At 42.1% G+C, this 12,513-nt stretch overlaps 1 protein-coding gene across 3 annotated transcripts in view; it reads left to right on the forward strand.

Annotated features, from left to right (window-relative positions):
- ipo11 (importin 11) overlaps positions 1-12,513 on the forward strand; it is a 458,122-nt gene that overhangs the window by 228,932 nt on the left and 216,677 nt on the right. For all 3 annotated transcript variants that reach the window (XM_043689423.1, XM_043689430.1, XM_043689427.1), the window contains exon 21: positions 6,303-6,418. In XM_043689423.1, coding sequence (XP_043545358.1) covers positions 6,303-6,418 — 116 coding nt within the window. The remainder of the gene's footprint in view (positions 1-6,302; positions 6,419-12,513) is intronic.

Genomic DNA, 12,513 nt, shown 5'->3' on the forward strand with positions numbered 1-12,513 from the left:
TTCTGGTTGCCCTATTATAGGAAAGATGTGGATGCTTTGGAGAGGGTTCAGAGGAGGTTTACCAGGATGCTGCCTGGACTGGAGGGCTTATCTTATGAAGAGAGGTTGACTGAGCTCGGACTTTTTTTCATTGGTGAAAAGGAGGAGAAGAGGGGACCTAATTGAGGTATACAAGGTAATGAGAGGCGTAGATAGAGTCGATAGCCAGAGACTATTTCCCAAGGCAGAAATGGCTAACACGAGGGGTCATAGTTTTAAGCTGGTTGGAGGAAAGTATAGAGGGGATGTCAGAGGCGGGTTCTTGAGAGAGCATGGAATGCGTTGCCAGCAGCAGTTGTGGAAGCAAGGATATTGGGGACATTTAAGAGACTGCTGGACATGCATATGGTCACAGAAATTTGAGGGTGCATACATGAGGATCAATGGTTGGCACAACATCGTGGGCTGAAGGGCCTGTTCTGTTCTGTACTGTTCTATGTTCTATGTTTACCATCCTATCTCCTTGTGTGGCCACTTTCAGGGAACTTTGGCCTTGGACCCCAAGATCCCTCTGTAAATCAGTGCTTTTTAGGGTCCTGCCATTAACTATATACTTTTCCTTAACATTTGATCTCCCAAAGTGCAGCAACTGACGCTCATTTGGCTTAAACTCCATTTGCCATTTCTCCACCAATATCCACAACTGATCTATAACTCGCTGTATCTTTTGACAACCTTCTACACAACTCCACCGATCGTTGTATAGTCTGCAAACTTACTAACCCACCTATTTACATTTTCATCCAAGTCATTTATATACACCACAAACAGCAGAGGTCACAGATCCCTGCAGAATACCACTGGTCACTGATTTCCAACCTGAAAAGCAACCTTCCACTACTACCCTCTGCCTTCTGTGGGCAAGCCAATTCTGAATCCACGTGACCAAGTCACCACGAATCCTATGCATCTTAATCTTCTGGAAGAACCTAACATGAGGGACCTTGTTGAAAGCCTTACTAAAATCCACGTGAACAACATCCATTTGCAGTATCCTCATTGATCACCTTTGTCACCTTTCCAAAAAATTCTGTCATGTTAGTAAGACATGACCTGTCCTGCACAAAGCCATGTTGACTGTCCCTAATTAGGCCATGCTTTTCCAAATGTGCATAAATCCTGTCCCTAAGCATTCTTTCCAAAAGCTTTCCAACCGTTAATGTGTGACTCACAGGTCTATAATTTCCTGGATTATCTGTACTTTTCTTCTTGAACAGAGGAACAACATTAGCTATTTGCCAGTCTTCCAGGACCACTCCAGAAGCTAGTGAGGATACAAAGATCTTTGTCAAAGCCCCAGCAATATTCCCTCTCAATAAGTTGGGGTAAATACTATTGGGCCCTGGGGACTTATCCACCTTAATGCTCTTCAAGAGACAGCACGTCACTTTTTTCTTGATCTCAAAATGCCCTAGCATATTAGCATGCTCCACACAAATTTCACGATCCACCATATAAGGGTGGCACGGTGGCACAGTGGCTAGCACTGCTGCCTCACAGCGCCAGAGACCTGGGTTCAATTCCTGCCTCCGGCAACTGACTGTGTGGAGTTTGCACATTTTCCCCATGTCTGCGTGGGTTTCCTCCGGGTGCTCCGGTTTCCTCCCACAGTCCAAAAATGTGCAGGTTAGGTGAATTGGCCATGCTTAATTGCCCGTAGTGTTAGGTGAAGGGGTAAATGGGGGGTGGGTTGCGCTTCGGTGGGTCGTGTGGATTTGTTGGGCCAAAGGGCCAGTTTCCACACTGTAAGTAATCTAATCTAATCATATACCTCTCCTTGGTGAAGCCTGTTTCAAAGTACTCATTTAGGATCTTGCCCACATCCTTTGCCTCTAAGCACTAGTTCTCTCCTTTATCCTGAAGCCATCCTATCTTCTCCCTAGTTATCCTCTTATTTTTAAAGTATGTACAGAATGTTTTGGGATTCTTTTTAACCATATTCACAAGATTACTTCATGGCCCCTTGTTGCTCTCCTAATTCCCTGGTTGAGTTCTTTCCTGCTTTCTTTATGTTGCATTTGTTTTCAATTCAATTTAGTGGGATGTGGCCATTGCTGGCTGGCTAGCATTTATTGCCATCCCTCGTTGCTGTTGACAGGGTTTTGGTGAGCTGCCTTCTTGAACAGCTGCAGTTCACCTGCTGTGGGTTCACCCACAATGCCATGAGGGAGAGAGTCCCAGGGTTTTGATCCAGTAACAGTGGCGGAACACTGACATTATTTCCATGTCAGGGTGATTAGTGGCTTGGAGGGGAACATATAGGTGGTGATACTATATGTCTGCTGCCCTTGTCCTTCTCAATGGAAGTGGTCTTGGTTTGGAAGGTGCTGTCTGAGGATCTTTGCTAAATTTCTGCAGTGCGTCTCGCATATAGTACACACTGCTGCTACTGAACATGGGTGATGGAGGGAGTGAATGCTTCTGGATGCAGTGCCAATCAAACAGGCTGCTTTGTCCTGGGTGTTGTCAAGTTTCTTGAGTGTTGTTGAGGCTGCACTCATCCAGGGAAGTGAGAAGTATTCCATCACACTTCTGACTTGTGCCTTGTAGATGATGGACAGGCTTTGAGGAATCTCCACAGTATTCCTAGCTTCTGATCTGCTCATGTAACCACTGCGTTTATGTGGTGAGTCCAGTTAAATTTCTGATCAATGATAGCTCCCAGGATATTGACAGTGGGGGATTCGGTGATGCTAACGACATTGAATGTGATGGGGCAGTGATTAGATTGTCTCTAGTTGGTGATGGTCATAGCCTGGCATTACTATGGAATGAATGTTACTTGTCACTTGTCAGCCCAAACCTGGAGGTTGTTGCATTTGGACACGGACTGCTTCAGTGTCTGAGCAGTCGCAAATGGTGCTGATCATTGTGCAGTCATCGATGAACATTCCCACTTCTGACCTTAAGATGGAGTCTTTGATGAAGCAGCTGAGAATGGTTGGGCCTCAGACACTACCCTGAAAAACTCCTGCAGAGGTGTCCTTGAGCTGAGATGATTGACCTCCAATAACCACAACTGTCTCCCTGTGTGTCATTTATGACTCTAACCACTGGAGAATCTGCCCCCGATATCCATTGATTTCAGTTTTGCTAGGGGTCCTTGATGCCACAGTCTGTCAAATGCTGCCTTCGTGTCAAGGGCTGTCAATCTCATCTCATCTCTGGAATTCAGCTGTTTTGTCCATGTTTAAACCAAGACTGTAATGAGCTCAGAGGTTGGCTGACCTGGGAGCCCAAACTGGGTGTTGCTGAGCAGGTTATTGCTAAGCAGGTGCTACTTGATAGAACTGTTGATGACCCCTTCCATCACTTTATTGATGATTGAGAGTGGACTGATGGGGCAGTAGTTGGCCCAGTTAGTTTTGTCCTGCTTTTTATGTATAAGACATACTTGGGCGATTTTCAACATTGTTGAGTAGACTGTAACTGGACTGGAACAGCTTGGCTAGGGGAGTGGCAAGTTCTGGAACACAAGTCTTGATGGTCCCTGTCTGATTTTAGCTTCCGAAACATTACATATGCTTGTTTTTTTTCCTTTTGATTAAATTCACAACCTCCCTCATTATCCAAGGGTCCCTTACTTTGCCATCTTGTCCTTCCTCCTTACTGGGGCATGCTGGTCTTGAACTCACATCAGCAGATCTTTAAACAATTCCCACGTGTCAAATGTGGACTTGCCTGATAAAAGCTCCTCCCAATTAATACGCCCTAGCTCCTCCCTAATATTGATGTAATGTGCTCTTCTCCAACTTAGTACCTTCCCACAAGGTCCTGACTTATCCTTATCTGTAGCTGTCTTAAAACTTAAGGAGTTGTGATACTCTTTCCAAAATGCTATCCTACTGAAAGATCAGTCACCTGGCTAGGATCATTTGCCAATACAAGATTCAGTATGGCACTTCTTCTAGTTGGATGATCCACATACTGTGGAGAAAATGAGGACTGGAGATCAGAGTCAAGAGCATGGTGCTGGAAAAGCACAACAGGTCAGGCAACATCCGAGGAGCAGGAAAATCGACGTTTCGGGAAGAGCCCTTCATCAGGAATGCCCTCCTGATGAAGGGCTCTCACCCAAAACATTGATTCTCCTGCTCCTTGGATGCTGCCTCACCTGCTGTGCTTTTCCAGCACCACACTATCCGCATGCTGTTTCAAGAAACCCTCTTGGATGCACTTAACAAATTCTGCCTGGACTAAGCGTCTTGCACGAAGGGAGTCCTAATCAATATTGGGGAAGTTAAAGTCATCCACTGTGACAGCTCTGTTTACATTGCATCTTTCCATAATCTGCCTTCACATTTGTTCCCCAATGTCTCCTTGGCTGTTGGGGGGCTTATAATCCTGTCAGAATAATTGCACCCAATTTGTTTTTGAGCTCTACCCATATTGTTTCAGTGGGTGAGTCCTCCAGTACGTTCTCTCGGAGTGCAGATTTGACATTCTCCTTGATTAGTAATGCAACTCCTCCACCACTTTTATCTTCCCTTCTGTTTTGTCTAAAACAACAAAACCCTCAAACATTGAGAAGCCTGTCCTGTCCTTCTCTCAACCAAATCTCTGTAATGGCCACAACCTCATAGACCCAGGCTTTAAGCTCATCTGCATTACATAATACTACTTGTGTTTAAATATACACACTTCAGTCCATTATTATCATCATGTTCATTTACCTTTGTCTGCCTGTCCATCCTTTCTGATTTACTGGTCCTAACATGTACCTTCCCCTCAATCCCTCCAATGCTGACTTGCTGTCCTGGTTCCCAGCCCCCTGCCACTCTTATTTAAATCCTCCTGAGTAGCACTAGCAAACCTCCCTGCGAGAATATTGGTTCCCTTTAGCTTAAGTGCAAACCATTTCTCTTACACATGTTACCCCTGCATTAGAAGAGGTCCCAATGATCCTAGAACCTGAAATGCTGCCTGTTGTACCAGCTCCTTAGCAATGTATTCATCTGGACCATCTTTCTATTCCTTGCCTCACTAACATGCGGCACTGGTAGCTACCCGGAGATTCCTACTCTTGAAGTCTTGCTTTTTAGCTTTTCTCTTAACTCCCTATACTCATTCTGCAGGATCTCATCCCTCTTTCTACCTATGTCATTGGTACTGATGTGCGTAATGACATTTGACTGCTGACCCTCCCCCTTAACATTTCATGCACTCTCCGAGACGCCTTCCTCACAATGCTGATCAGCCGTGGTGACTGAGCCGACCTGTCCTAGGATGGTCCTTGGCGGAGTCTCTCTGTTGTCCTGTATAGGATTGCAACAATGTTCCCTCTAAATTGCAGCTCCAAGGTTTTGTGATCAGTGTTGCCCACCCTGGTTCCAGAAGTCGCTGCTGCACACGAACCTTGGAGGCCCATACAGCTGGAAAGAAACTTAGAGAGAACACCATTAGCAAGTAAAATGAGTAATTATGGAAACTTATGTACATTCATAATTATGTATGTTATCATTATTGCTAAAGGAACTGAGGTGATATGTCAGCTATATGGCGCATCAATGAGACAACGTTTGGAATGCTGTGTGCTTGATGCTCATCATTAAAGGAAGAATGTAAATTTGTTAGAAGTGGTTTACAGACAAATGCCTAGAATGTTTGGATTGCTGTTAGAGGAAAGGTTGGATGTGCGACACTTGTATCCATTAAGTTTGTATGTAAGAGGTGACCTGGCTGATGCATAGAAGGTTATGAGAGGCCATAACAGAGTGTATGTGAAAAGGGTGTTCCTCTTTTGGTAAACTCTAGGACTAGGAATTATTGTTATGGAAGTCATCTTTCATTTAAGACCGAGATGAGGAGAACATTTTTCTCTGAGAATTGAGAATTTTTGCAACACTTGCCCAAAAGGTGGTGGAAGTGTTGCCTTTCAATATTTTTAAGGCAGAAGTAGACATATTCCTGGTTATTTTTCACTCCTTTGTTTCAGGTGTATAGGCTGCAATGTGGAGTAATACTACTCCAAATTGTATGCTTGTAGGTTCATAATTTAAAAATGTGTTTACTTTCTGATTGTATGTGGTACCCCTTTCCTTAGCTTTGCTTGATATTTATTCCTTTTGCTTTCTTTATAATTCATGATATTTTCACCAGCTATGTTTTTATGCAATGCATATCCAAGAATTTTGAGCAATTTTTCAGGAAAGGTGAGCATTATATTTGTAGATATGCATTATATCTGTGTCTGTATATTGTTCATTTTCTCTTAGCTATGAAGTCGATCTGTTTGTTGACTTTTCAGACTTTCTTATCTCTAGGGTTTGGGAGCAGACAGCAGAAATCTCTACCCATTCTTGCTTCCAATCATTCAGCTGAGCACAGATGTTTCTCAGCCACCTCATGTTTATCTGCTGGAGGATGGTTTAGAATTGTGGTGAGTAGTCCTTATTGTGAAACTTCAATCTGAGTTCTTTTGTGGATTGATCGAACAATTAAAAACTAAATATTGATGCAGCATTATGCACTGTCAGTCATGGTCATGTTTAGTAGATGGGTATTGCTGATGTAATTTTTGACCTCACCTATAAAGCAAATTATAAACAATAATTTCTATTAAGTTACTTTTCTGTTCAAACCTCTGTATTAATTGCATTTTTATTTCAATGTGGAGACATCATTTAAGGAGAGAAATTCATATTTTAAATTCAGAACGAGTGTAGGATTTGAATACAGAAAGTATTCAGATGCCAACAGGCCAATTATTTTTGCCTATCCATAATTGTCTAGAGGATGGTTGAGAATCAGTGCCATTGCTATGGCTCTGGAGTCGCATGTAGGCTAGAACACGTAAGGACAGAAGTTTCATTCCTTAAAGGAAGTTAGTGAATCAGATTTTTTTTTACCCAACAATTGAGAATGATTTCACGCTCACTGAACCCTTATTTGCAGATTCTTATCGAATTCATATTCTTCAATCTGCCACAGTGGGATTTCAAACTGGGTCCACAGAACATTACCTGGGTCGCTAGATCAACAGTCTAATGATAACATCGCTAGACTATCAGCACTGATTTCCACTAAACATTTACTTTTCTGTGTTTTTCTCTGTAACTTTGCCAATGTTTTAAAGAAAAATCACCAACTGACGAGAAAATCCAAAAGCACAACTGTGTCTGAATGGGCTGTTTGGAACATACAAATGGTTGATATTGGGATTAATGCACTATCAAATTGTAATGTTTTGCTGTTTCTTTCAAATTAAGATGCAGATGTCAGTTGAGAAGAGCTGTTGAGTAAAGATTTTGATACCTGACATTAAATTATTTTGACTTGATTTGTCAAGCACTATGTTTCTAGATGATGTAGTCACATACTGCAGAAAAGAGAGACATATTACCAAAGCTTTTGATTTTGAATTCACCAGGATGAATGCAAGAATGCCAATTTTTAATTGATCACAACAGATCATACTACTGTACTGGAGAAAGGCTGCAGCTTGGCTGGCAAATGAACTAGGCATTGCCTTTGAGAATGTAGATTTATTTCTGTTAATTCAGATAAGTGATCTTTACATCTGCAGCTGCTAGCAAAGATTTCCTTACATGTCTTAATAATGTCCATCTCCACTCACATTCACTTTTCAGACAGACCAATCTGACTTTTCCCCCTTTTCTTGACACATTAATTAAGAAATTTGCAATTTTGGGTTTTCCACTACTGTCTACCATGAACCTACCTTCACTAGTCAGTATACACTTTGGGATCTGTTTATGGCTGTTCACACTATTATCATCGGTCTTGTAAATAGGGCCCATGCCATTTGCTCACCCTTACAACTTTGCCATAGAAGAAGAGCACATCTCACGGGGCAGTGGTTATTCTGATCAAATCACAGTCCAGCAAACTTGCAAGTCAGTCAAGGACCTGTTCTTGAAAAGTCCCTCTTCTACCTAATATTATCTTGGAAAGACAAAGACTAGAATTAAATCTCAGTCTTAAATTGACCTCCCTTTATCCCAAGTCGAGAATGTGGTGCTGGAAAAGCACGGCAGGTCAGGCAGCATCCGAGGTGCAGGAGAATCTACATAAGCCCTGCGTCAGGAATGGGCTTATGCCCGAAATTCCTGATGAAAGGCTTATGTCTGAATGTCGATTCTCCTGCTCCTCAGATGCTGCCTGACCTGCTGTGCTTTTCCAGCACCACACTCTCAACTCTGATCTCCAGCATCTGCAGTGCTCCCTTTCTCCTCCCTTTATTCCAAGACAATGCCATCTGGTCCTAGACTCTCCCATGAGGGGAAATATCCTCTCAGCATTTATCTTGTCAAGCCCCTCAAGAATCCCATATATTTCAATGAGATCTCCTCTCATTCTTCTAAATTCCAGTGAGTAGAATCCCAACCTATTTAGCCTTTGCTTATAAGACAGCTCCTTCATAGCATGGGTCATCCCAGTGAATCTTCTCTGAACTGTTTCTAATGGAAAAATATCTTTACTTAAATAAGTGGACCAAAACAGCTGTCGTACTCCAGATGTAGTCTCACCAGCAGTAAGACTTCCGTCATCTTATATTCCATAGGGCTTTCTGATAACCCGCTGCACCTGTGTTCTAGCTTTCTGTGTTTCATGCATAAGTCCTGTTGTGTTGCAGCTTTCTGCAGTTTTTTCTTAATTTAAATAATGGCACCATATCTTCAGCAGTCTTATACTCCTCTGCAACATGGCCCTGGTCAAGGCATGAGTGGCATTAAATCTGCTCTCCACTTCCAGTCAGGTGTTATGCAATTGTGTTATGAGCCATGGTCGCAATGAGTAGCTCTTGACTTCAGTAACCAGTTTGTAAGGCAGCAAGACCCATTACATACACGAGTTCTCCAGGATGGAGGAGTTGTGGCAATTATCAGGGTAGTGGACACATCTCCAGCAAATGGTAACGGTGATCACAGATTACCTGAGCATTAAGGGAATGGAATCTTTTCTTCTTGACGAATTCTGCACTGTTGTGATTTGCCCCTCTCCGTACCATGTGTGTGCAGTCAATGGCACCCTGTACCTGAGGAATCCCAGTTATGTTTCCAAATCCTACTGCCTGGCTGCAGTACTAACGTTGTCATCCGGAAATGAACTGGTGTGACCTTGTACGGGTGGCATAGGTCAATGGCCTGATACATTTGGAGATGCATGACTAAAAACATTCCATACAGGAACTGGAGTTGGAGGTGCAAGTGACATATCTTGCATACGAGGGCTGAGTATACTTCACCATAAAGTAAAATATGCTATACCCTGATAATGAAGGATATTTCTCCATCATCTGTCTGTCTTCAGGATCAGCATGTGCAGCAACTTGGTGAAAATGTCATGCCAGCTGAGTGAATGCAGCATGTCATCAGAAAGGGAGTGCCTCCAGTGCTCTGAAACACTTCCTATCCCAGACCCACATCGAATGTGCAACTTCTCACTCCATTCAGTGCAGACCATCATGACAGATGAAGAAGCAATATTACCTGGCTCCCATAGCACCTTTGGAAGTTACATGAGCAATTTGTTCCCCTTCGACCAGTATTAGCCTTTGGTAATATTATTGCTTTTCTATTTAAATAATTGAGATGCTCATGTTATATTTAGCAAGAATCAGTGACATATGACTAGTCTTCTTTGACGAGCATCTGATGCATAATTACCTTCACTCTGCTTGCATGGCAAATGGGTGATGAAATTAGTGCAAGTTAGATATTTCTGGGGTTTGCAAATGGCTGCTTCATGCATTTGTTGCCACAATGATTAAGCTTCCCACAAGCATTGATTCCGTCCTCTCGACCGTGAAAGTGACTCTTCAATTAACTCATGAGGACAAAAGTGGGTAGCTGCATGGCTCTCAGTTATTTCTTTGAGGAATATATAGACCATTCTTTATTCCAGTCCGATTTGAGCTTCCTCCACAACTCATTCTCCAGTATGTTGATGGCAGTATTAGTGCACCCTCTTTCTTTCATCTGGAATTAGAAAAATGAAGCAATCCTGTTTCAAATTTCCATCCTTAACCTAGTTTATTTCTGACTCTTCTCTTCCTTGATTTCTGTGTTTCCATTTTTGGAGGTAGACTGTCCACTCATGTTCATTACAAACCCACTGACTCTCATTGTTAGTTGACTATACTTCATCACAACCTGCTTTCTGGAAGTACTCTGATCTAGTCATCAAATTTTTCCAAGCCTCTGTTCTGATGATGATGCCTTGTACAGGTGTACTCCAGCATGTACTCTTTTTCTTTTCCTCAACCAAACATTCCCATCACTATGGTTGACAGGGCTCTCAGCTGTGTCAGACTAATTTTCTGTAGCTCTGCTCTCACCCTGTACCCTTCCTCCCAGATCAACAATAGGGTTGCTGTTATCTTTATTTTCTGTTCCATCGACCTTGTATTCAAAGGAGCATCCATTACAATTTCTGCCATCTTCAGCAGATTTCACCACCAAAAATATCTTTCTCTCCCCTCCATTGTCAACATTCTGCAAAGTCTGTTTCCTGTGTAGCAGATTGGCCCACTCTCTGTCACTCCTAACACTTCTTTGCCCACTTCATGGCATCTCACTATGTAACCTCAGTTGATGTAGCACTTGCCTTTGTATTTCTTCATTCCTCATTGTCGAAGGCCCTGAACTCATCTTGCGGGTGAACCAGGGATTTACTGGTGGTACTTTCAGTCTGTTTGCATGAGTTTGCTCTGAGCAAAACTGACCTATTTTCTACTATACACATGCACCATTAACACCTATTCTGTGTCCTTCCTCTGCTCTATGTTTTACTTTGGACACTATTGCCATCTGTTTTATTCATTCCTCCGGCCTGGTCATGAAAATAAAAACCTTTATTCTCCGATCGTCTTTACTTCCAAAAGGACAGGTACAAACACGTGGGCAAAATGGCCTCCTGCACCATAAAAATTCTTTGATTCTGTGCCATTGGACTTGAAATGTCAACTGTTTCTCCAGTACTTTGTTTTTTTGTATTTCAGATCTCCAACTTCCATAGAACTTTCCTTTTTGCATGGGTTTGAGAGTATGGGTTCCCATCCATGCCTACCAGGTACCATTGCCTTGTAGTTGTCAATACAAGTCTTGAATTCACTTATCAGCTTGATGACAGGTATCTGCTCTCAAAGTGGTAAAGCAGTCTATACCTCCTGGCTTTCAGTCTGTTGAGTAGCTACTCAGAATTTATAACACAGTGACATTTTAGATTCACTTCTTCCCCTTTCTGTTCAGGTTCTGTTTAAGACCACGTCTCAGCTATCACCTTTACTAGTTTTTTTTCAACGACTCCTTGCCTGCCTCGACTTTGATCTTCTATCCGAGACTTGAATATTATCTTTGTGTTCAAGATTACCTAATTTTGAGTATCATGTACCAAGCTTGCTCCTCATTAACTAGTTAATCTGAGTCTTTGTGACTGGATTTTTTGGTAGCATGTTGAATGGCTGTGAAGCATGACAACTCAACAACAATCAAGGAAAGAAGTTCAACAGTTTTCATCTCAATTATTTGCCATGTGATTTCAACATCTCATGGAAAGACAGAATCCCAAATATGACAGCGTTGTCCAAAGCAAATCTCCCGAATATGCAAGTACTCAATATGCAGCATTGACGTTGCTGGTTTGGCACATTTACAGGATGGAAGATTGACTCATTCTGAAGGAATTTCTGAATTGTGAGATATTGGGAGCTGGAAGACCATTGCAACATCCTTTGCTTAAATGATGTTTATAGGTGTGACATGAAGGCCCTAACCATCAGTTTTAGCACACGTGAGAACACTAGTCAATAACAGCAGGAAATGGTGACAGATGTTGGCTGACTTGTATCGCCATGAAGAACAGTGGCTAAAGTAGCTTCACATTATGCACTAATACCACGAGCAACAGCCAAAAACAAAATATGACAACCAATCCTTCCATCTGTGCCACTTAAGGCAGAGCCTGCCTCTCATGAAATGGTCTCTTTATCTGTCAGCAAAAATGCACAGTATGAAATGATCGCATCCCCAATGGATTTGCTGTATGTTAATCACGTTATATAGATTGATACTTCCTGACGCGACATGACAGGCTTTCCAAATGAAGTATGTATGCAGTGAGGTACATAGTCTTTCCAGAGTACTCAATCATTTGTCATCTAATACCAAGAACATCTCTTGTTAGTATTTTTCCAGTGTCCACATCCAGCACCTCAGTTATATGACTTCTTGTTGCTAAGCCCACTGCTGCTATGTTGGGCACATTTATGTACATCAACCCTAATTTAACAAGATTACACACTTGCCAAACAAAACAGGCAGCAAGAGCATTGTCATTATAACAGAAGCAGGAAATTGAGGTGTCTGTTCCAAAAAAAACTTAACAAAAATGTTGCATTGTTAACAAATTGTCTTCAGTACATTATAAATCATCACATGTAGATAGTTAAATAAACTATGAAGTGTTCATTAATGGTACCTTAACCCTGCAATTTGTTCTTGCTTTGAAACA

Source organism: Chiloscyllium plagiosum, chromosome 1 (genome assembly GCF_004010195.1).
Source record: "Chiloscyllium plagiosum isolate BGI_BamShark_2017 chromosome 1, ASM401019v2, whole genome shotgun sequence".
Classification (NCBI taxonomy): Eukaryota; Metazoa; Chordata; class Chondrichthyes; order Orectolobiformes; family Hemiscylliidae; genus Chiloscyllium; species Chiloscyllium plagiosum.